This window comes from Manacus candei, unplaced genomic scaffold (assembly GCF_025592945.1).
Source record: "Manacus candei isolate 608988 ecotype Guabito, Panama unplaced genomic scaffold, ASM2559294v1 h1tg000008l, whole genome shotgun sequence".
Classification (NCBI taxonomy): domain Eukaryota; kingdom Metazoa; phylum Chordata; class Aves; order Passeriformes; family Pipridae; genus Manacus; species Manacus candei.
The window spans coordinates 24,289,840-24,312,157 of NW_026138056.1; the positions used below are offsets into that span (position 1 = coordinate 24,289,840).

Genomic DNA, 22,318 nt, shown 5'->3' on the forward strand with positions numbered 1-22,318 from the left:
TTAGTATTAGAATGGAAAGCAAACTATGAGCAGTTGAGATGGCTGTATATGTGTTAGAAGGGTTTGATTCTTGCCTTACTCTCACTTGAATTCTGAATATTTTAAAATATCCGATGTTGTCATCTATAGATACAATAGAATTCTACATAGATGGTTTAAAAAATAGACTAATCTCTGGGTGTCATGCACAATTTTGTATTTGGATACTAGTTATGACTTGATGTTTTTATTTGCAATGCCATTTTGCATGTGTAAAATCTGTTCTGTTGATATTGGTCCTAATAACAGGTTTTTTTCATGGGATCAGGCAATGCAAAACTGTGAATTGTGAACAGCTACTGTTCAAGGTATAGGGGCAGTGTCAGCAGAACAGATGTACTGCTCTGAGAGTTGCTGGAGGAATCTAAATGTACACTGAAAGAAAAGGCAGATTAGAAATAGGGTGGCTGAAGAGAATATTGTCAATCACCTGTAAAATAGAAGTAGTAAAAATAGAGGCAACAAGCCTTAATGAAATACAATGCTTCCTGTGTACTAGCTATTGAAGAAATTTAACTTTTAAGCTTGATTCTTAATGTTCATTTTTTTCACAAATAAATATATCTACAGTTTGTCATTGCAAGGCCTTTCGGTCATCAGTGAGATGTCATAATGATTGTGGGAGGTTCCTGATAACTAGAAAAATGCAAATATCACATGGATTTTGAGGAAGGGCAAGAAGGAAATGTTGGGGACTATAAGCTGGTCAGCCTAACCTCGTTCTCTGGGAAGGTTATTGAGCAGATTTATCCGGAAGGTGTTCCTAACCACAAGAAGGAGGAAAATGTGATTGGAAACAGCAAACATGGATTTATGAGATCATAAATGTCTGAACAGATCAAAATGGTTGCCCTCTTTGGTGAAAAAACTGGCCCTGTAACCAAAGAAAGAGCAGTGGATACTTAATACCTTGACTTTATAGCAAAACCTTTCTCAGTTTCCCATAGTATCCTTAAAACTCAATTGGTAAGATATGGACTGCATAAGTGGACAACAAGATGTGTGGAAGGTTGATGCAAGCTGTTAGCTTCAAGGAACTGTGGCTGGCAATGCAAATTCCAGTTGGAAAATCTATCATTACTGGCATGTTTGAGGGACTGGTACTGAGACCAATTTCATTTAAAAGAATTTCTTAATGTCCTGGATGATGAGGTAGAATGTTCTTTAGGTTTGCAGGTGAGTCCAAATTGTGGGAAGTGGTTGATAATATTCTGGGTAGCAGGGCTGCTATTCAGAGTTACAGGACTGAGGAATGGGCTGAGAGGAACCTCATGAAGTTCAACACAGGCAAATTCAAAATCCTGCATCTTGGATGAAGTAACCCTGAGCAATAGTAAAAAAGGGGAAATGAATGACTAGAAAGTACCTTTGCAGAAAAAGATGTGGTGTGCTGGTAGGCAAGAACTTGAATACGAACCAGTCTGTGGCTGTGTGCTCATGCAGCGCTGAAGGTGAACTGCATACTAGGCTGCAGTAGCAAGAGTATAGCCAGCAGTGTTTGTTTTTCACTTTTGAGATGAAAGAAATAAAAGCTGAGGGGAGATTTCATTGTCACCATCAACTACTCTGCTGGAGGATGGTATTTTAGTTGCCATCACAGAGGCTGGTTTTAGCCATGTGCCTTTTTGCCATATCTGCTTCTTATTTTCTGCCAACTAGATTAATACTGATGTTCTTTTGATGTTTTTTTTCTGGGTTTATGGCAAAATCAGTGGGTACTGTGTGCCCCTTCAACTATGCAGATCAGCAGAAAGTAAACATGTTTAGAAGCCATTTATTGCTCTATCCAAATGTGCATAGCATATTCCATTTGTTTTGTGTCTTCTGCTTGTACCTCAAAACATTTTTGTGTGTCATTGTACATTTTTGTCCAAAGCCTCTCCAAAGAGCTAGTAGGGACTTATCTGAGAAACAGAATGTTTTCCGTCTGCTGAGACCTGAAGATTTACTCTCAGATTTGTGTTAAAAATAACAAATCCCCACTCCCAAGAACCTAAAAAGGCCCTCCCAAAACTGCCAAAACAAGCCCAAAATTTAATGGAGTCCATCAGATGTATTATGTCTGTTGCAAAGTTTTTGTCTTATGACTGTCTTGTTCAAATGATCCTGAACTTGTAAGTTTATTCAGAACTAAGAACTGTAATTTCATAGGAATCTTTGGAAACATCCAGATATTTGATTTATTTAATTAGGAAATCTTTTTTTCCTTCAACAGTGATGTTGACTGCAGTGTTCATGTTATTCCTCCAGAAATCTCACTTCCTTGTTCATTCAACGTTTTTGCTGAAAGATTCCCCCAGTCCCTCCTCCTGCCTGTTATGATCTCAGCTGCACCTGAAACACACAAATAAGAAGCCTTGATATCTACCTGAGACACACAAATAAGAAATCTTGATATCTAAGAGGTCTGACCTCTTACTTGGTGTGTGTGCAAAACCAGAATTAAGCAGAAACTGCTGCTGTTGTCTGGCAAGGAAGAAGCTTGGAGCTATGGCTCTGTGTGTGTGTGTATAAATATACTTATTGAAATGTTTAGATAATCACATTCTGTATTTGAAGAAGAACAAATTCAGAAGTTTCAAAATAGTTTGTAGAACAGACTTCTTGCTTCCCAGTTAGACACTTTTAGGCAAAGTAGGTTGGTCTCTTCACCACCTCCATATTAAATCAGATCAGAGATCATTCACTCTGCTTCAGTTCAGCATTCTCACCACATCCCATTTGTGTTTGCAGTGTTGTGTACTTCTGGTTGCTCTTGCTCAGTCTAGAACTGTAGGCCGTCATTCTCTTAGCCTCTTAACATCCAGATATTGTGAAAACCAGTTTGGCTATATTATCAAAGAACTCTAATCTGAATGCTATTACGAGATTTAAATACATGAATAATTTTATGCTCAATAATAATATACATAGTTTTGTTCTTTGAGCTGTAAGGTGATCATATAATGTATTAATGATATGTAGGATTTAATGAGTAACTAGTCTGATTCTGTCTGCAAATATGTGTAGATAAAACCAGTACTGATCTTGTACTATCATCCAGTATAAAATAAAGGTGTACTGATTTATGACAGAATTCACAACACACCTGTGAATGAATCTGATGTGTGTTTGTTGGCAGGGCACACTACCAGAACATCAGAAATACTGGCAAGTGTGTCTTTCCAGTCTCCTAAGATGAGATGGGGAAATCTCAGCTCCACAAAGGGAAACCTTACATATTTCTATACAAAGGGCTACAATGTAGGTGTAATAAATTTTCTGAACTGTAGGCAAATAATTTCACGAGAAAGTGTTCTATAATATATAAATCTCTCAAATAACAGAGATGAGGTTGAGGTGGGTACTGTAATGAGGGATTTAAAATTACTGATATGACAACTTTGAGGAATGGGTGAGTATAATAAAAAAATGAAGGTCAGAATATAATGAAAGGATTTTACTAAGTGTGTAGTGACATATGCACATAAATGATTTATGATGGGCTTCGTACCTACCAAGGAGGATCATGTATTTGAAAAGATTTGAAAGAAGGGTCGTATGGGCTTTTTACAGTTCTGCATGCTTCACACTAAGCCATCCAATTGAAAATGACCAGTGCTTGTTGATCCTACAGTTGAGAAGATACAAGTGTATACTTCAGAAACATCTGTAAGCAAGCAGAAAATGAACTTGAAAGGACAAACACGTGCCACATGATATAATTAAATAATATTTAGTATCCATTCATTATTTGGAAGAGTAGGTAAGTAAGAAGAGCTGTGTGGTCTCTAGAAGTAATAAAAATTTCAGTCAGTTCTAATTCTGTTTAACTTTTCCCTCAGTTCTGGTTCAGTTATAGAATGAGCCAAACTCATTGTTGAAATAAATTCTATTGAAACTTAGAAATATTTCATGACAGCTTATCTGTTTTGGTACATTTTCACTGAAGTGCAAAATGATTCACTGAAACACAGCTGATAGATAGTAAACCACCATGCAGAGCAAATTTCCACTGTGATTTTGACTGATTTCCTACCATCCATCTAGTGAGAAGTAGTCTAAGCTTCCTGTGATTGTAGGACATTTCTCTGAAACTAGGGACCAAATCACTGTCTTGAGCAAGTGTCTGTACCTTTCAAGGATAGAGTCTTGATACTCTCATTTTTCTGGTGTGAATTGGTCCATATACTTGGCAGTTGCTGATGCTGGAACTCCACAACTGTAGAGCAGAACTTATGTCCTTATTTGTTTGTTTCATCCAGCTTCTGTGCCATGACAAATTTTGCTTTAAGATCATGTGGTTTCTCAAAAATTCTGTCCTTTTGTATTTTGAAAAATGTGTTTTGTTTCAAACTGACATGATATCAAATTCTAACTTGTGGAAATTTTCTACAATGCTCTTGGATTTGGTCATCTTTGTACATGGTTTTACTATATTAAATTGTTGCCTGTTTGTATTTTGGTGGTACTGTGAGATTTTTATGCTGTGGTGAGTTCAATATAAAACATGGAAAGAAAAGTCTGTCATACTGCGAGTGATGATGTAGAATATAGTTTTGGCACGCTGAAGGGAGATGGTAAGATGACTGAAAAAGCAGGCATTAAAGGAGCATATGACCTCAATATAAAACACAGGTGAGTGAGAATAGAGAGAATTTATAGAATTCCTTTTCTAGTTTACTAAATATTTATCTTTACAATTAGAAAAAGTTTAGAAAAAATACTAAGTGGAACATTTTGTAAATAAGAAAAAGGATGCGAAATACTGAAGTTGTGCTGTTTAATTTATATATGCTGGGATCTGTGAATGGAGTAAATTTTTTCACACAAAAATTTACATAACTTTTAATTGACAGAGCAGTTCCTAAACCAGAGAATGATAAAGTAGTAGTAGTAGTAGTTGGCATTTATAAATATCAACAAAAATTTCAAGCTGCCCATCTGACAAGAGGCTATTCCTACTCTAATACCTGTATCTATTCACAAGAAGCCACTATGCCTCATTATTTCCATTGTCCTCAGAAGGAAATGTATTACTTGTCTCTTCTGAACACAGAGCAGAATCAGACTCTGACACGATAACTTGCCCTTCTCTTCCCTCCTCCTTATTGAGAGTTTGTGTGTCCCTTTCTTCCTATTCTTATCTCTGTAGGTCTTTTTTAATGTCTCCTTTGTCTTCTGTCTTTGAGAATGTCTGTAATTGCAGTCTGATATATTAACTAATAGTTACTCAGGTTCTGAATGGGTGTTACAGATCAGGATATACTGTGGTTTTCAGACTCTCATAGATGTCTGGTTTGAAGATGACTTGGTTTATGTGGAATCGTGTTCATTCTGAAAGAAGGACTTTAACATAACATTGTCCTATTTCTTTACCAGGAAAATATGACTATTGGTTTAACTTCAACCTTCCCTATTGGAGTTGATTCAAAGTAGAGAAGAGTCTGTATTCACACAGAGGAAAGTCAACAATAAGGAAAATTTCATTAGCAATTTTTTAACACATTTTGTAATAGCTAGCAGTGATGTCTGAGGATAATTTCCCCACACCATCATAAAAGCACTCTGAAATTCCAAATTATCATATCACCTTTTTTTTGCACAATCTGTAGGAGTCCTTCTTAGTAAGTTTCCTTCTTAGCATGTAGTGAAAATGAAGTTTGTAAGCATAAATTAGTTGACAGCTGTCAAAATAGTAAACAAAAATTTCAAAACTGTCCAGGATGTATTGGACATTATAGGCTTTTCTTTGAATTTTTAAGTGAGTACTACTGGTCCTCTCTAGTGGGAAGGTGGACTAGGCATCATCATCTTCACACCAGCATGTGCAGTTCTCAGCATGGGACTGCTATGTTTGGAGACCATCCAACAGTTGCATTTGGTGGCAAAGGCAGCAGATTGCTTACTTCTGAACACTGGCAAAAAGAACATGTTAAACTGCAGTTCCGGAAACAGCATAGTTTTTGTTTTTATTTCTACAAATTGTTCAAAATGTACACAGTGTTCAATGCAGCTCTGTTCATTGTGCGTCCTACATATCTCAGACAATCCCTCTCTTTGTTGTAGGTAAAGTTAGCTCAGCAGTTGAGAAACTGTTATTTCAAAATTAAATCAAAGGCCTTGGTAATAGATAATGAGCAACTGACTGTAAGCTCAGGACTGTGCTTCCCAAGGATTGAGTTTGTTTAAGTAGAAAAATAAAGATTGCAGTCTGTACAGCATGAATGATAAGGACATATTTTGTTTCACTGTTTTTAATTAACTGTGTTATCTACACTTCATGATTTTTGGAATAAAAAAGAAATGTTGTTTTAAAAGCTGTATCTAAAATATTTTTTTTTCTTACTGATAAAATACCTAGCAAAGCCAAAAGTACCAATAACTCATTTTTGTTTTGACATTCTTCCTTATTGACCCCTAGGCCACACAATTCTATTCTCTTGTAAATGAAGTACATTCACATGCAGTAGTTTAAATACATTTTTATTGCATTAATTTTATTATTTTTGTTATTGTTATTAATTATTCCTGTTTACCAATTAATTCAATGCCAAGAATCATCCCAAGAATGCATTTGTTCATAGATGTTTTCATTTTCACTTTACATTGACCAAAAAAAATATTTCCAACTGTTAAAATAGAAGATAATTAATTTCCACTCAAGGTACTTGAGTTTGTAAACTCATTGTGCAGCTTTTTTTCTACTGTAGGAGTCTGAACTGCCAAATCTAAACTTCATCTATATATCTGTGTATATTTAGTGCCAAGGTCAATAGAGCATCCTAAATGGGATTGGAAGACAAAACCGGAGAACCATGATTTTGATGAACTAAATCATATTCTTCAAGAGAGCAAAAAACTTGGAAAAGCCCTTGAGAATCTGTCTCGCAGTAAGTTCATTGATTTTAGTTTTTTGATGTAACCATGCAGCCTGAATTGTCATTTGGAAGTATATACCAGGAAGGTGTCTTCTGTTCAGTGAAGACCAGGTTCATTGACATCAGCAGTTACATTCCTGTTGATAAGGTTTACAGAATGTCTGAGATAATTCGGTAGCCCTCCTGGAAACTGAAACTGCACTCCTTTATTTTAGTTTTCTGCTGGTTAGGTGAGCTGAATTAGCTCATAAAGAGATCAACAGAAGAGGCTGGTTTAATGGAAATGGTGGTAACATGCAGCAGGGAGACTGCTTCTTTGGGTGGTAGCAGTTGTATTAGATTAACCTTTGTAAAACTTTGGCCTCACTGATGGAGTTCAGACCTATCATTGAAAAACAATTAGCTATCTTTCATCCTTGACTCCAGTCAGTTTCTTCCAGTTTTCAAAGCAATTAAAATATTTTAAAGCATCTCAAATAAATACTCAGAAACATGAAATCCAATTATTTCATAACAAAAGCCACATATTATCCCTTACACCCTTTTTTTTTTTCTCTCTTTACTGTAGAAGAGAATTCTGAAGTACATTTGGGGGAACAAATATTAATAACAGTTATTAAAGTATGAAAAGTACTCCTTGCCATGGTGCATAAAAACTAGGAATGATGTGATTTGGGAGATATTTGAAAGAGAAATATTTTTTTTCATCTCATTAAATTTTATCCATGGCAATTCTTCATTCACTGGAGAATTTGCAGATGGTGAGATCAGAGACAGAGCTGAATGAAAAAATGGAAGATCTGTTTTGAGGAGAATTTTGAGAGCCAGCATTTTTCAAAATTGTACCAAATACCCAAACTGGTTCGCCCAAATTCCCTCTCTCCCAAATGTTTTAGGTTGATCACAAGAATTATATTCTGAGAAACTTTCATATTTATATTAATGGTAGTAGTATAGTTATAGGACTTTTTTCAAATACACTTCTAGTAAATCAGTCTATCTGCTTGCGAGGAGCTAAACCAATTCCAGTCAGGATCTTTGATTTGTAGCCTCACTATTGCCAGACCGTTTTACTGTGATGGGTGTGAGTGTACTTTTCAAGCCTTTTTTCTTTAGAGACTTGTAACCAAGCTTAACACAGATACAGAAACAATTATTTTCAGTTTCAGAAAGGATTATTTATTCACTGTTAGGAGATACAAACCAATCAGATATCAGAGTTCAGTAATTAATGGCTAAATCAGCTCTTCAATCTTTGTCTTTCCTACTGAATATTGTGTAGATTCCACACAATCTAGCTTCCTTATCCCTAAAATACAGTTTGCAGCATTCTGTACCTCTCTTTGTCACAGAGTTTTCTGACCAGAGTGGAAAACACTTCAGCTCTTCTGGGTCTTACGCTTGAACCAGGTCAATGTACCTGGTCAGCGTTGTTACAGTCCAATTTTCACAGTGTTATTTCACAAATGAAATATTCTTCACTGTTTCTTGCTAGTACTTGATGTTTTCTGAGGGTTTATCAAGATAGTACGGAATTTGAATCCCAGCCCTCAGAGTGCTTTAAATCACTTGCAGCCTGATAATAAGTTCACTTTTATGAATGTGCTCTCTATTTCTTCATCCAGATCATTAATGGAAATATTGTCAGACCTCTTCATGATCCCATTTCAAATCTGACAACCAGCTCTTGAAAGCTACTCAGTAAGTGCATTTTTTTCCCACCAGATGTTTATCTACCTTGCAGTGATTTCACTCAGAATGTAGTTTTCTAGTTTTTTTTTTTACTAGAGTATCATTCAGGACAGTAAACAAAGTCACATAGCTGAAGTATTTTGCATCTACTTCCTCCTCTTATCCACTAGGCAAGTTTCCCAGTTGAGAATGCAATTAGACTGATGTGATGCATTTCATTCTTGATAAATTCATGTTGGCTCGTTCTTACCGCCTTTCTATTCCATTAGATGTTGATACATTGTTTATTTAACAGTTTTCTCTAAGATTTTTGCTATTTTAGTCTGATTTAGGCTTTCCCACATCTTCCTTTTTTCCTTTTTCAAGAAAGATATGGTATTTGCCCTTTTCTGTCCTCTCTATTCCTGAAAGACTGTTGCTAATGGATGAGAGGCTTCTTCAGTTAGTTGAGTGCTCTAGAGTGAATTTCACAAGATTCTGCCAACCTGAATGTATCTAAGTCATCAGAATATCTTTCAGCTTTCACTAGTCTGGCTTGCAGATTTTCCTCTTAAAATCACTACTGTTAAGCATCTGGCCACAATTAATTTTTTGTTAGACTGAAGCAGTAAAAGTACTGAACACTGGGAATTCTTTGTGCCATCTCTTATTTACTTTCCTTCTCTTTGATGTAATAGTTCTGCATTTTACTTTGTCCTCCTTTCCTAGTGTATTTATAGTATCTTTTCTTGTGACTTCTTTTGTTCTTTGATAGTTGTTAGTTACTCTGTGCTTTAACCTTTTTGTTTGTATCATTTAAACACTTGCATCAGATTAATTCTAAGATATATGTCCTTGTTTCTAGGTTTCATATTGCTGATTTTAAGTTCATTCCAAGAAATAAAATTTCTTTTCTGTGATTTCTTTCATGTCAGCACGATAAAAAAATCAAAATGAAAAATGTGAAATCTGTAAAAATAGAAGATATGCAATTTTGAAAATAAATGTGTTGTTATTGTTCTCCCAAATACAGAATGCAGATCGCACATTGAAATTTCTTAGGGGGTTTCAATGAACAGGCATGTCTAGGACATGAAACTTATTCTGTACTGTCCCCAAACAAATGTCCCATGTGATGAATTTTATGAAAGCCATCACAAGGTCCCATATCTACTTTCTTCAGTGTTGATGCTTGTTTTGGGAAGGCTAGTCAGTGCTTTTGATTCTACAAGCATGTTATGAGTCTAATGCTGCATTTGATACTAATCTTGTTTAGAAGCAGTATGGGACAGGCACTGTGCTCAACAGATAGCTGAGTATGCAAATGATCACAATGTACTATCAGCGGCTTTGTACTGCGCCCTCTCATTTCATTCTTCAGTATTTTGACAGGGAAATGTGACACATAAAATGAGATGTTTGAAGTTAAGTGAATTTTTCATCACGTCCCAGAATTTGTTTACATTTTTAAAGATAAGCTTTGGATCTTGTAGTGAGTTTCCATGACTTTGTTGCCTGCTATGCAGCTGACACAGCCTGTGAGTTAAACTCTAGTTGCTTCATTTACTACGCAGTCTAGGTACCTGCTTTGAAACCAACTTGTGCACTTCACACAAAATTAGAACTGCCTGTAAGTGTTGGAAGGTGAGACTCAGGCACTTAGATGTCTGATCTCTTGTGTATTCAGTCCTAGTGATTAAAACTGAACTTGCTTATATTTGGACCCCTTCTCCCAAGCCCCAGCAAAAAAAAAATGTGAGTAGTTCTGTGCTGTAGTAGATCTGAGAAACCAACAGTGACTTCACACACAGAGTTAAAAGCATCTTAAATGTTTTGAGAGTCTGAAGAAGATTATTGTTGTAATTATGGTATAAGCGTGATGGAACTTCATGATTTAAATATACCATTTTTTCAGAGCCCTACCCACTTGTAAAAGCTGGGTTTTGTTTGATTCTCCAGTCAACTGTATATCATTGAAGTCGATTTGGAACTGGATTTAGGGGAGATTTTGGTTTATGAAGCAACATATAGGAATGTACTGCATTTCCCTTGTGCACATCTGATTTTCTTTTATTGCAAGGTCTCTTACCTTTACTGCTGTCATCTTTCTTCCTCTGCTGATCATAAGGAATAAAAGTTCCATGTATGCTCTTGTATTTCAACTTCTGGCCTTCAAAGAGAGTTAAAATCTCCCATATAGGTAAGGATCTTGCTAATGAATATGCCTGTCTTCACCCTCCATTTTCTGCGGATGCAAAAATAGATAACAAGAGATGGAAACCAGTGAATTATGAGTGTTTTGAGTGGGGGAAAAAATGAGGGCTAAATTAGTGAGAGCTTGGTGCAATTAGATGTGAAGTCTGTATACCTTGTGAACAACTTTGCATCTTTTAAACAAACAGTTAAGGATTAAAGTGCATATTGAAAAGGTATGCATATTGGAGATTCAATTTACGGATGGTAACAGCATTTGATGACACAATGTCTTCTGCTGTGAGATAGATACTTTTTCATAATTACATGTAACCTTTTAATGAAGATAACCAACATTTTGTTAGTAACATTTGAATCCTTATTCAGGCTAGGTGTATACTACAAAACAGGCATTTTAAGGTCAGAAAATGGTAGTAAGTTAACATTAACCAAAAGTATTTGGTAATGAATCCAAATCAGTTAGTTGGAGGGAATCCCAGAAACAGTGGTAACAAACAGGAAAACAGTATTCTTTCATTTCTTAATTTCAAAGGGGATTAATTAATAAATAATCAGTAAATAAGGAAACAATGTGCAGTCTAGTAGGAAATATTGCTTGAAACCATAATGAATTACAGAATCACAGAATCACAGAATGGCCGAGGTTGGAAGCGATAACTGGAAGTCAGCTGTTCCAAACCTGCTGCTCAAGCAGGCTCACCTAGGGCCATGTGTCCAGGCTCTTCAATGCCTCTAAGAATGAAAAATCTCGAGTCCCTCCAGAGTATCTCAAACAGTTATTTATCATAATGTTAGAATCATTTGATATTGTTTATGCGTAGGTTAAGAAAGACAAACACGATCTTACCTCTTTAAGAAAAATATTAAATAGTGAAACTAAAAGCATGTGTTCTGTTTATCTTTTACAGGGAAGAAGATAAGCAACAAGAGTAAAAATCTCATAACAACAAGGGTAGAACTAGTTCTAAAAAAGATCACAATATGTTAACAACCACTAAAATCATGTCCTTAGTTTTATGGGTGAACCTGCAAGTGTGTGGGATGTGAGAAGCTTAATATATACATCATGATCTACTTCAATGCATTTAGTAGTCTCTGAAACATATTCGAATGGGGTTTCATTTAGAAGCTTCTACACTATAGGAAACTATTAATGATTTACATTACGGTTATAGAAGATATACCTGAATGAAATGCCATTAACATTTACTGAAGCCAGACATTTCTGATGGTGATAATGATATAACTGCAAAAGTGTATCTACATGACACTTAAGTAGACTTTTATCAATTACCTTATGAGGGGCATTATTTTAAGACATAATACTTTAGTAATCTTTTCCAATTGTACACAGTTGTTGATCTGAAATGGACTTGAGTCTGTAAAAATGACTTCTCCATTATCAGTTGATCATCTAGCCCTAAATGTGTTTGCTAATTGAACCACAAAACTAGTCTTGTCTAGAGGATTTTTCCTGCCCTCTCTTCAGTCTGAACTTTAAAATCATGTTATTCTTGTGTGAGATCAATGCTTGTGACTTATTTTGAGATCGACATTTTTAGATAAGCTCAATCAAACCTTTAAGGAAGATAATTTTATCTCAGTACTGCAGCTGTTATGTGATACTGCCTTTGCTCATAAAATCCATTTGCTTTTAGTATGAAGTATGAGTAATAATACAAAGTAATGATATTTTCTGAGATTGAAACAGGAAGAATATGAACATAATTATTGCTATTCAATTATATACTGGGGCTTGCATGGCCTGGAGATAGCCACTACTTCAGTTTTAAGTATCTTTTTCCTACAGATATTAAGATTTTAATTACCTTTGTGAAGGTATTTGCCATTCAGCTCCAGCCTACTCTAAGTTTCAGGACTAAAGTCTTTTATAGTTAGTGTCGTTTTCTGGAACAGTATTTAGCTTGCTAGAAGTTTCCCTAATGCAGAATTTAGGTTTGTGTGACTGTCATCTTGGATGTGGAACTTACTAGTTTTTAGTACAAGGGGGTTGGCATTCATGGGGTAACAGGACATAAGCTGTGACTCTGCCCTTGGCATCTGGATGCTGCAGGTTCTCCATCTTAACCCACTTACTAGAGTGTACACCTTTCCCTAAAATCAAGAGTTCTGGAAGGTTCTGCATTGTTGATTATTCTCTTCTGAGATGACCTTGGCCTAGGAGATCTTCTAGGACATAATATTTGGTGGGTACTTTGCATTTTATTTCCCTGTCTTTGCATAATTCAGTGTGTTAGTCACTAAACCTAATCCTGAAACCTGTATTCTCCATTGGAGTCACTCAGACATTTGGATATATAAATGCTGCAAGTCCAAAGCAGAGATTATTTTGCTAGGGATTAGTTGTTTTTTTATGTTTTTTTTGAAAGCCACTACAAAGAAGGGAGATTAAATTCATGTTTTCTAGATAGTGACTACAAGATGTATAGTGTGCTGATATGTTGATGTGTGGTGCCTTGTAGATGACAGTTTCCTTTGTTCTAGTATGGCTAGGTGTTGGGAGGAATATTATGGATGCCTCTACAGAAACCTGATGTGTAGTTGCTTAATAGTATAAGGGCACACAGCCCTCATTGGTAAAAACTCTGAGGTTTCAATTCAATATGCCTTCATAGAAAATCTAAGTTACTACTGGAGGAAATATGTCTAATTTTGAAAGTGGTAAAATGACTCAGTGTAGGCAAAGGAAACATCATAACAGTGTCTCTTATGACAGTCAAGGACAAACATATTCCATAGTTCCTACACAGAAATGACTGAGCTGGTTTGTTTTTCGTGTACTTTTTTTGGGGGGGGTGAATGCTTTGTTTGGTAAATCAGAGCAACCATTTTATGTTCTTTATGATCCAGGGATGGTGTGAAAGAAATAATTTCAATTTACCTAGTGTTCAATACATAGTCCAAGCAGGCACAGGGACTAGAATATACTATGCTGCCAGCTGCAGTATGGCAAAAGGTCTTGACATGGGATATGCAAGTACAGCTAAGGTGGCCTGTCCCACTAATGAAAGAACATATGCTTCCCCTGATTTACAAGGAGTAGGAGAATGCATTGGGAAAGTTAACTGCTGGGCAGTTGATACATGATACAGTATTTCTGTGTTTGTGCTCAAAGCTACGCTATTAATAATGGTGGAACAATAATGCTGTTTCTGTCCTGGAGTTTTTTACAGAACCTGTGATATACGCTGTGAGGTTGACAGTCCAGCCATCCAGAAGTTCCCTGGCTTTGACTAACTTGACAGAATTCATTCTCAGGATCAGTCTGAGTTGCATTGGGGTTGTCTTAGTATGTCTGAAGTCTCTATGTCAAAACCTGTGTGTCAAGTAAATACAGAAGACTTCATTTGGCAGGTAGGGAAATCTGGCTATTGGGAGCTTTGTGGCCATCTTCTGGATGTTTAGAAGAATGCATAAGTATTTCCTCCCATTCAGTTGAATAATGGTAGTCTGGCATATGTTAAAGTTGTAGCATTTTATTTTCTTACAGATATCTTTCTTACGCATTGAATTTGTCAGATTACACTGTGCCATTAGAAAAATCTAAGTCTTAAAAAAAAAACCAACAAATTTTTATTTCGTGTTATTTCTTCCTGTAATTATTGAAGGACTACAAATAAAAGCAAAAATTGTAGGTGTCTCTGAAGTTTCACAACTTTCGTTCTTATCAGATCACCAGTTCTATGATTTCAGGTGTTATATGAAATTCTGTAATTTCATATAGCATATGAAAATATTGCAAGCTTTTAAGCTACTGTAAAGCTGATCAGGAATAATGCAGCAGGCAGGGATTTTATGACTTGCCATTTCATAGAATCATACAATGGTTTGGGTTGGAAGGGACCTTAAGGATCATCTGGTTCCACTGCACTTACCATGGAGGGGGACATGTTCCACTAGATCAAGTTGCTCCAGGCCCCATCTAGTCTGGGAACACTTCCAGGAATGGAGCATCCACAACTTCTCTGGGCAACCTGTTTCACTGTTTCACCACCCTCACAGTAAAGAATTTCTTCCTAATATCTCATCTAAATCTAACCTCTTTCAGTTTGAAGCCATTATTCCTTGTCCTATCACTACATACCCTTGTAAAATGTCACTGTCCAGCTTTTTGTAGGCCCTTTTTTGGTACTGAAAAGCTGCTATAAGATATCCCCTTAGCCTTCTGCGCTCCATGCTGAGCAACCTTACTTGTCTCCGCCTGTCTTCATAGGAGAGGTGCTCCAGTCCTCTGACCATGTTCATGGCCCTCCTCTGGACTTGCTCCAACAAGTCCCTGTCCTTCTTGTGTTGGGGTCCCCAAACCTGGACACAAGTACTCCAGACTGGGTCTCATGAGAGCAGAGTAGAGGAGGAGAATCACCTCCCTCGACCTGCTGGCCACGCTGCTTTTGATGGAGCCCAGGACACAGTTGGCTTTCTGGGCTATGAGCACACTTTGCTGGGTCAGGTCCAGCTTCTCATCCACCAACACTCAGAAGTCCTTCTACCCAGGGCTACTCTCAATCCATTCTCTGTCCAGCCCATACTTGTCCTTGGGAGTGCTCTGAACCAGCTGCAGCAACTTGCACTTGGCTTTGTTGAACTTCATGAGGTTCACACAGCCTCCCCACCTCTCAAGCCTGTCGAAGTTCCTCTGGATGGCATCCCTTCCCTCCAGCCTGTCAATTGCACCACACAGCTTGGTGTTGTCAGCAAACTTGCTGAGGGTGCACTTGATCTCGTCGTCCATGTTACTAACAGAGATATTAAACAGCCCCAGTAACAATACTGTCCCCTGAGGAATGTCACTCACCACTGATTTCCACTTGGCCATTGAGCCATTGAACGCAGTTCTTTAAGTGTGACACATCCCTATCCACTGAATGATCCACCCATTAAATCCATGTCTCTCCAGATCAGAGACAAGAATGTTGTGTGGGATCATATCAAATGCCCTGCACAGGTCCTGGTAGGTAACATTAGTCACTCTATTTCAAAAAGACCTGGTGTGGTGCCCTCTGTTTTGAAAATAAATGTTATACTGTTGGATTGAGAACATCAAAGTCTAAAAATTTCTTTTCAAAGAGGAATAATACCACTGAGTGGAGATGCTTTAAGAACTGGATTAATTGTATTTGTTGCAGGAGAGCAATAACAAATAAAACTCTTCTGCTAAGAACTGCATATGCAAGAGCTAGACATCTTTAAGACTCGTGGAATTGTTATTAACAATGTTAATTTTTCTTTAGAAAGAAAGTTCTTTTGATAAACTAGAAATGAAGCAGAATATCCTAAGCAGAAGGTCTGTACTGTGGAAGATACTTGTTCTAGACTCAAAAGGGATTTTATTTTGTTAAAACATAGTGTAGGTATTTTGAGAGGTGGCTTTTACATCAAAGAAGACACTGTATATTTATTATATTTATTTCTTCATTCTTACCATTGTGCTGCTGCAGATTGTCATAGAGATAGAAGATGGGAACAGAAATCTAAGATAACTATGTAAAGAATGGTTTTAATAATCCATGCTAATTTAAAAAAACTATAATAATACTATCTAAAATATAATAAGTATTAATAAATTACATTGTTATTACATTGTTATTCATGTTTCATTTAATCCTAGTGTGCCAGACCTTTCTTGCAATCAGAGAGTACATTGTTTTTCCAGTTCCCTTCAAAAACCAAGTTAGTGACAGAATGATGAATCTGTTTGAGAGAATCTGTGCTACCATCAACAGCCCCTCGCTAGATTTGTTGCTGATCAGACATAGCAGTAGTTGTGGCTCTGGAGCATTTCTGAAGGATTGTGGAAGCATGTTCAGACCAATTATTTCATTGTTCCAGCACTCTTCCAGCATAGAGGGTCGTTACACTCAAAAGTAGAAACAAGTACCCTGAATCTGTCTGTGTGATTCAGCAGACAGCTGAGTGGGCTGGATAGTTGTGATGCCTGATCAAATTTCAGCACCCTTAATTACTTTTAAAAGGGAGGATTTTTTAAAGACATAAAATTGGCAACTGACTACCTAACTAATTCGCACTGTAAACCTCATCCATGAGCCTTAGCTGATGGTGGGAAGCAAACTTCTCACCCCTTTATTTGGAATGGTTAGTAAGAGTGGTAGGAGTGTATAGTTGTCAGTCATAGTATGATATAAAACTATGGCAAATGTTGTCTGTGAGAAACAGCTGCTATAAGAGAAAGCATGAAGCTCCTTTATTACTCCTTTATTTCTGGTGGATATGCCTTTGACATCAGAAGACCTTTCCCAACAAAGGAAGGAGAATATTTTTAATAGTCCCCTTCTTATCTGCTACTCAGTGTCTTGAGGCAGAGTAATGATGACACGCCCTTAAAACTTCCATTCTCTACATTCATCATTGTGCAGAGTCAGGCTTTAAATGCTCTAAACGGAGAAAAGTCAGAAATAGTTGTTCGTAGTAACATATATTCTAACAAAGCCATGGGATTTAAGGTTGAATAAACTAGATGTGTCAGTTTTTCTGGTGTTAGAGTTTTTTTGGTGATTAGGATTAAGTTTTGATGGAAAAGAGTTACAGTTTGAAGAATTGACTAAATTGTCAGGTTAAAAGTTTTTAGTGTATAGACATTTTGGCTACACCTGTGAATGTTTTGTTTAAAACTGAACCATTGCTGTTTCCATTTAGAGTAGTTTCATGGAATGGGCTGTCCCTTTGTCTCTAGTATTCGGTGATTTTACAATGACATTTTCTTATTTAGAGTGTATAAAAATAAAATTTCTATTTTCTCTATTATGTTGTATGAAAGTCACAGACAAAAAGCTGAAGATAACTATATGAAGTACAGAGAGCAAAATCAGATACTTGTCACAAATAAGTGACAAGAGGGTTTTCTTTTTGAAAAGTGCTGATGTCTGGATACTAGCAATTACATGAACTGGAGATAGCAACCATCGCTACCACTACTTTTAGAAATTGAACTATTTTAATACTTTATAGAAATTTAACTATTTTAAATTGTCGGTATATTACTTGAAAGTAAAGTAACTGACAGTAAACTATTTGACTGCTGAAAAGTCAGGAGTCTGCGAAGGGCTAAGAAATTAACAGAAATCCTAAATACTCCTGTATAATAATGATGACAATATCTCTAGTTGCAATCTCAGCATTCTGGATTAAGGGTTTGGTGGTTGTGGGTTTTTTTTGGTTTTGTTCTTTTTAATGTTATCCTAAATACACAAGGGTTTGAATTTTTTGAGGAACTGCTTCCTGAAAATTGGAGTCCATATTGTTCCACTAAAAAAATTACCTCACTCTTGTGATTTTCTGTCTACTGCACACTGCAAATCCCCCCTCCTCTCAAGTTCAGTCATGATATCCTGTGAGTTTGGCAACTGCAAAAAAAATTGGTAAGAGATGGGCACGCACTAACTGTGTGGTGCAGTAGGGTCTTGGAAGGAAATAAGAAGCATTTTTACACCCAGTGTTTAATGGGTTATTTATCCTGGTCTCTGCTAATGGAGTTGTGTTATCAGTGACTAAAAGAGTACTGTTAATAATAATGAGGCTCAAGACATAACAGAAAGATCTGTGTGGCTGGCAGTATGGTAAATACCACCTCCAGAAGACTCACCATGTCAAGATTGCTGTAATAAGCTCCTGATAAAATTTCTTCCCCAGAATCCTTTATTTTTCCTCTTGATGACCCATTAGAGAGAGATAGCTAAAAATAGTTTGCAGGTTTAATTCCATGATTGCAAAAATAAAAGTTTTCTAAACTTGTAAAATTTTATTTTGGCAATGTGTCTTCAGAAATTGCTAATTCTCTGCATGCTTGTCTAAGAAATACAATTAATTTTGGTATCTTGCTACTGTTTCCTATTTAGTAAAGAAGAAATTTGAGGCATTCTGGTCAATTCAATTACTCAGCTTAGTCTTGTCTAAATTCAAAATAAGTTCTGGCAAGCAATGTGATTTACAGCACATACAAACAAAAAGCATTTTACAAAAAGCACTCATTTAAAGTATGGATGTTTTTCAGTTTTATGTGCTTATATGTAACATTGAAGTGTGTGATCTTCCTATGCATGGATGTGTCTCCACTTTAGTTTCACCACCAGGAGAAACTTGTCCTTGGTTTTTGAAGCTCTAACCTGGAAGTGTTTCTTATCAAACCTCATAGGAATCTGGGAAATGCTTTGTTTTCAATGTATCTGAATTTTCAACATGATAGCATTAAATGTATAATTACTTGATAACTACTTGTGATATGATATGTGCAGGCCTATTAAAAATTCTGAGACCAGATGTGTATATTTAATGTTCTACAGGATTATCATACTTAAAAGAGTTAGATGACATGATGGAAGAAAGTATAGGAAAGACATGGGCAGGTATCAGCAGAAAGGACAAGAGCAAATATACAAGTTCTTTTTCAGACGATTTAGAAAAATTGTTTTGGATTCTGTTGGGAAATTTTACTTTATGTTCCAAAGTTCCACCTGTTTTTATAGAATCATTTCTACATTGTACTACAGAGAAAGATAAAAGAGTCATGTCCAATTGCCCTCCAGTTGCAGCAAGATGTGTTATGCATGCTGGTCAGGGTGAGATTTGCGTAATAAGGTGTCCATTGGTAAATACAATGTTGCTGATTTAGTTTCAGAAAGCAGGTAGAATTGCACTTAGCCTTCTTGTCACTTTACTGGCATGTCTGCTATTTTCATTTCCATAGTTTTTTAAAAACTCATTTTGGTAATATTGCAGCTGATATAAAAGTATATTGTTTCCAGGCAATTTCACTAGTGGAACAAAATATGACACATTGTATGGTACAGCAGCATGCAGAGAACAATATGTAAACTTTTCAGATTAAACCTTACTTTTACTTACTGCCGTAGAAGACATTATAGAAAGCATGTTTCTAAATTTTTTTTTTCCAATCTGTTTCATTTTCAGGCATTGCTGTTTCTGATGAACTTGAGAAGGTAAGATTGATAAGGTATACCTAATGAACAGTACAAAGAGACAGATGATTGGGATAATTTTAGGCAATGAGAGCTGCATCTCCCTGTCCTGGCATACAGACTTCAGTTCTGCTGGGTTCAGAGGAAGTTTAGGTATGGAAAGCTGTGTAAGTAGAGTATATGTGGATACATTAAGAGCTTGACTGGAAAGGGCTGTCAAGTACAGAAAAAAACTCTCACTGAGTTTGAGAGACTCTCAATGAGGCCATGGAAATACTTTTTAATCATGGCACCATCTTTGCTTAGTACAGTCTGTTGGGTTACTTTTAGTACTTTTGGAAACATTTAGCCTTAAATACCTTTTATTCATGAAGTCATGAATCCTGCATTCCCAGATATGATTTGTGAAAATATTTAGGAATTATTTTTGTTTCTAGATTTGATCAGGAATGCACAGGGCATAAAAATCAGTCTTTACCTCCTTGTTGAATGCAACAAACAATGATCTCCTCAGTCCCTTTTGATACATTACACAGTTAATATGAATTTTAGTTTTAGCTGTAATAAACTACATTGAAAGAGTAATCAAACTAATTTTTCAAATTACCAAAGGAAACAGAGCACCTTTATCTTCTCTATTCTCACCTGTGAACAGCAGTATGCTTCAAGTGCCAAGAATCTTGGGTTGTGTTCTTGGTGTTGGAAACAATTGCTGTCAGGGAAATGAGATCAAAAGGTACATAAGACACAGGAATAATGCTTAATATAGAACACATTTTTAAAAAAAATATTTTTCCTTTCTACTGGTAAAATGAGGACACAAATCTTTCTGACACAAGTGCATATAAAATACCTCCACTGCGTTCTCCAAGGAAGGCCAGTTAGAGAAGACTGATCACTGTTACCATGTAGTCATGAGCATATGTGCTGCCATTTCAAAACTATGGCTTAAGTCTTCTTTCCTACTATTTTCATAACTGTGTTCAGAAGTGATGATAAAAATGACTGGAAAGCCTTTCCATTAGAACCCTTACCTTTAAGAATACTTATGAAGAACTCCATTTCATTTTGTTTGTTGAAAAAAACCTATAAAATACTGTTTGTGGGAGGAAAAGATATTTTGGGCTAGAGCCTGTTATCAACACTTTTTACATCTATTTTTAGGATATAATTTCTGTTAATTTTTTTAAACTATAATATTGCTCAAAAACATTAATGGTTTTTATATTTAATTATTCAGTGTGAAAACTGAGATGGGGAACATAATTTGGGGCTTTCCTCAGGATCCACATTGAGCGAAGAGATAATTTTTTTTTGGTTACTGTTTGTTTACTTAATTGTTTATAATTTAAAATTGAAAGGTATATCCATTTATTTATGCATCATTCAAAAAGCTTGGTATTCCTCTTTTCTAATATGGATTTTGAGGGACCTTCCATCGTGAGAAGTACTTTTGGGTATTTCTGAATTTTTGAAACAAAACTTGGAATTACGGTATGTACATTCAATAGCATGCATTACCTGACACCTTTGGAATACTGCATCTGGTTTAATGTATGTTTCTGATGAGGACAGGTAAATAGAATGTTCTTGAAGTCAGAAGCTATTTGTAAAATAAATGAACCCCCAAACAATTAAGCTCTTGACATGTGTCATTTGTGCAGCATTGCTCAACAGGCTTTCAGCACAGACTTAGAGGAGTGATTTTTCATCTCCACGGGCTTTAGTGATCTTCATTTTTATTTCTTGTTTGGACCCTTAGGGATTTTTAATGAACATAAAATCTAGTTCTGTCTTAAGAATATAAGCATAGCTAGGACCATTTTGTGGAGTCCTGCCTCCTGGGAATGATTCCTAGGAAGCTAATTCCTGAAATGTTCCTGTGACTTGTTTCTGCATGTATTACTTGGCTAGAACGAAAAGCAGCCAAAGACTACCTGATAATGGTTGTTTTAAAGTTAAAGAGAATGTGTTCTGAATGTGTTCACAGGTGATGTTTATTTTTCAGATATAAATGTAGCCAAGTTGTAATTCCTATCCCAGAAATGAATGCTGATACTAGAACTTCTTGTCTAGGCTGTGGCAGCATTGAATCATTTTTTGAAACCACATTCATCTGTGATTTGGATTAACCATTTAACCCATCGGGTGCATGTCATGGGTCTAGAATAGCATGGCCAAACTTGGCATTGGATTCTGTTAAAACATTGACATTGCATAGGTGTTATGAGAGACATAAAACTAAACACAGTAATAAACTTCTGTACACTCTTCCTTGCTTTATTTTCCTGATGATCTGGAATATCTGGGGGACTAGGACAGAGCCCATAATCCTGATGCTTTGTCTGTGGTTTAAATTATGAACCTGGAGAAAACAGAGAATACATGTGTATATTCCTCTATTTTTTTTCCTCATTGTGTATTTTTTTAAATTACTTCTTTCTGGCTTTAGTAACGCAGCTGCCTTCATCAGGGGAGTACTTAATCAGTATTGTTGGTTGATGTAAGTCCTCCTCCAAGTAATCCAGTTAGTTAATTAGTTGCTTAGTTACTCGAGCATTTGGATTTGGAAAACCAGTT

General features: G+C 36.2%; 1 protein-coding gene and 1 long non-coding RNA gene across 7 annotated transcripts in view; one reads left to right on the forward strand and one right to left on the reverse strand.

The window, feature by feature from the left end:
- Nucleotides 1-22,318, reverse strand: part of LOC127461570 (uncharacterized) — a 364,419-nt gene that overhangs the window by 62,597 nt on the left and 279,504 nt on the right. The window lies entirely within an intron of this gene.
- The window catches only part of CUNH8orf34 (chromosome unknown C8orf34 homolog), a 148,603-nt gene that overhangs the window by 23,493 nt on the left and 102,792 nt on the right, over nucleotides 1-22,318 (forward strand). For 5 of the 6 annotated variants that reach the window (XM_051768801.1, XM_051768811.1, XM_051768792.1 and 2 more), the window contains exons 4-5: nucleotides 6,783-6,911; nucleotides 19,731-19,759. In XM_051768801.1, coding sequence (XP_051624761.1) covers nucleotides 6,783-6,911; nucleotides 19,731-19,759 — 158 coding nt within the window. The remainder of the gene's footprint in view (nucleotides 1-6,782; nucleotides 6,912-19,730; nucleotides 19,760-22,318) is intronic. The other variant, XM_051768830.1, reaches the window with a different exon arrangement.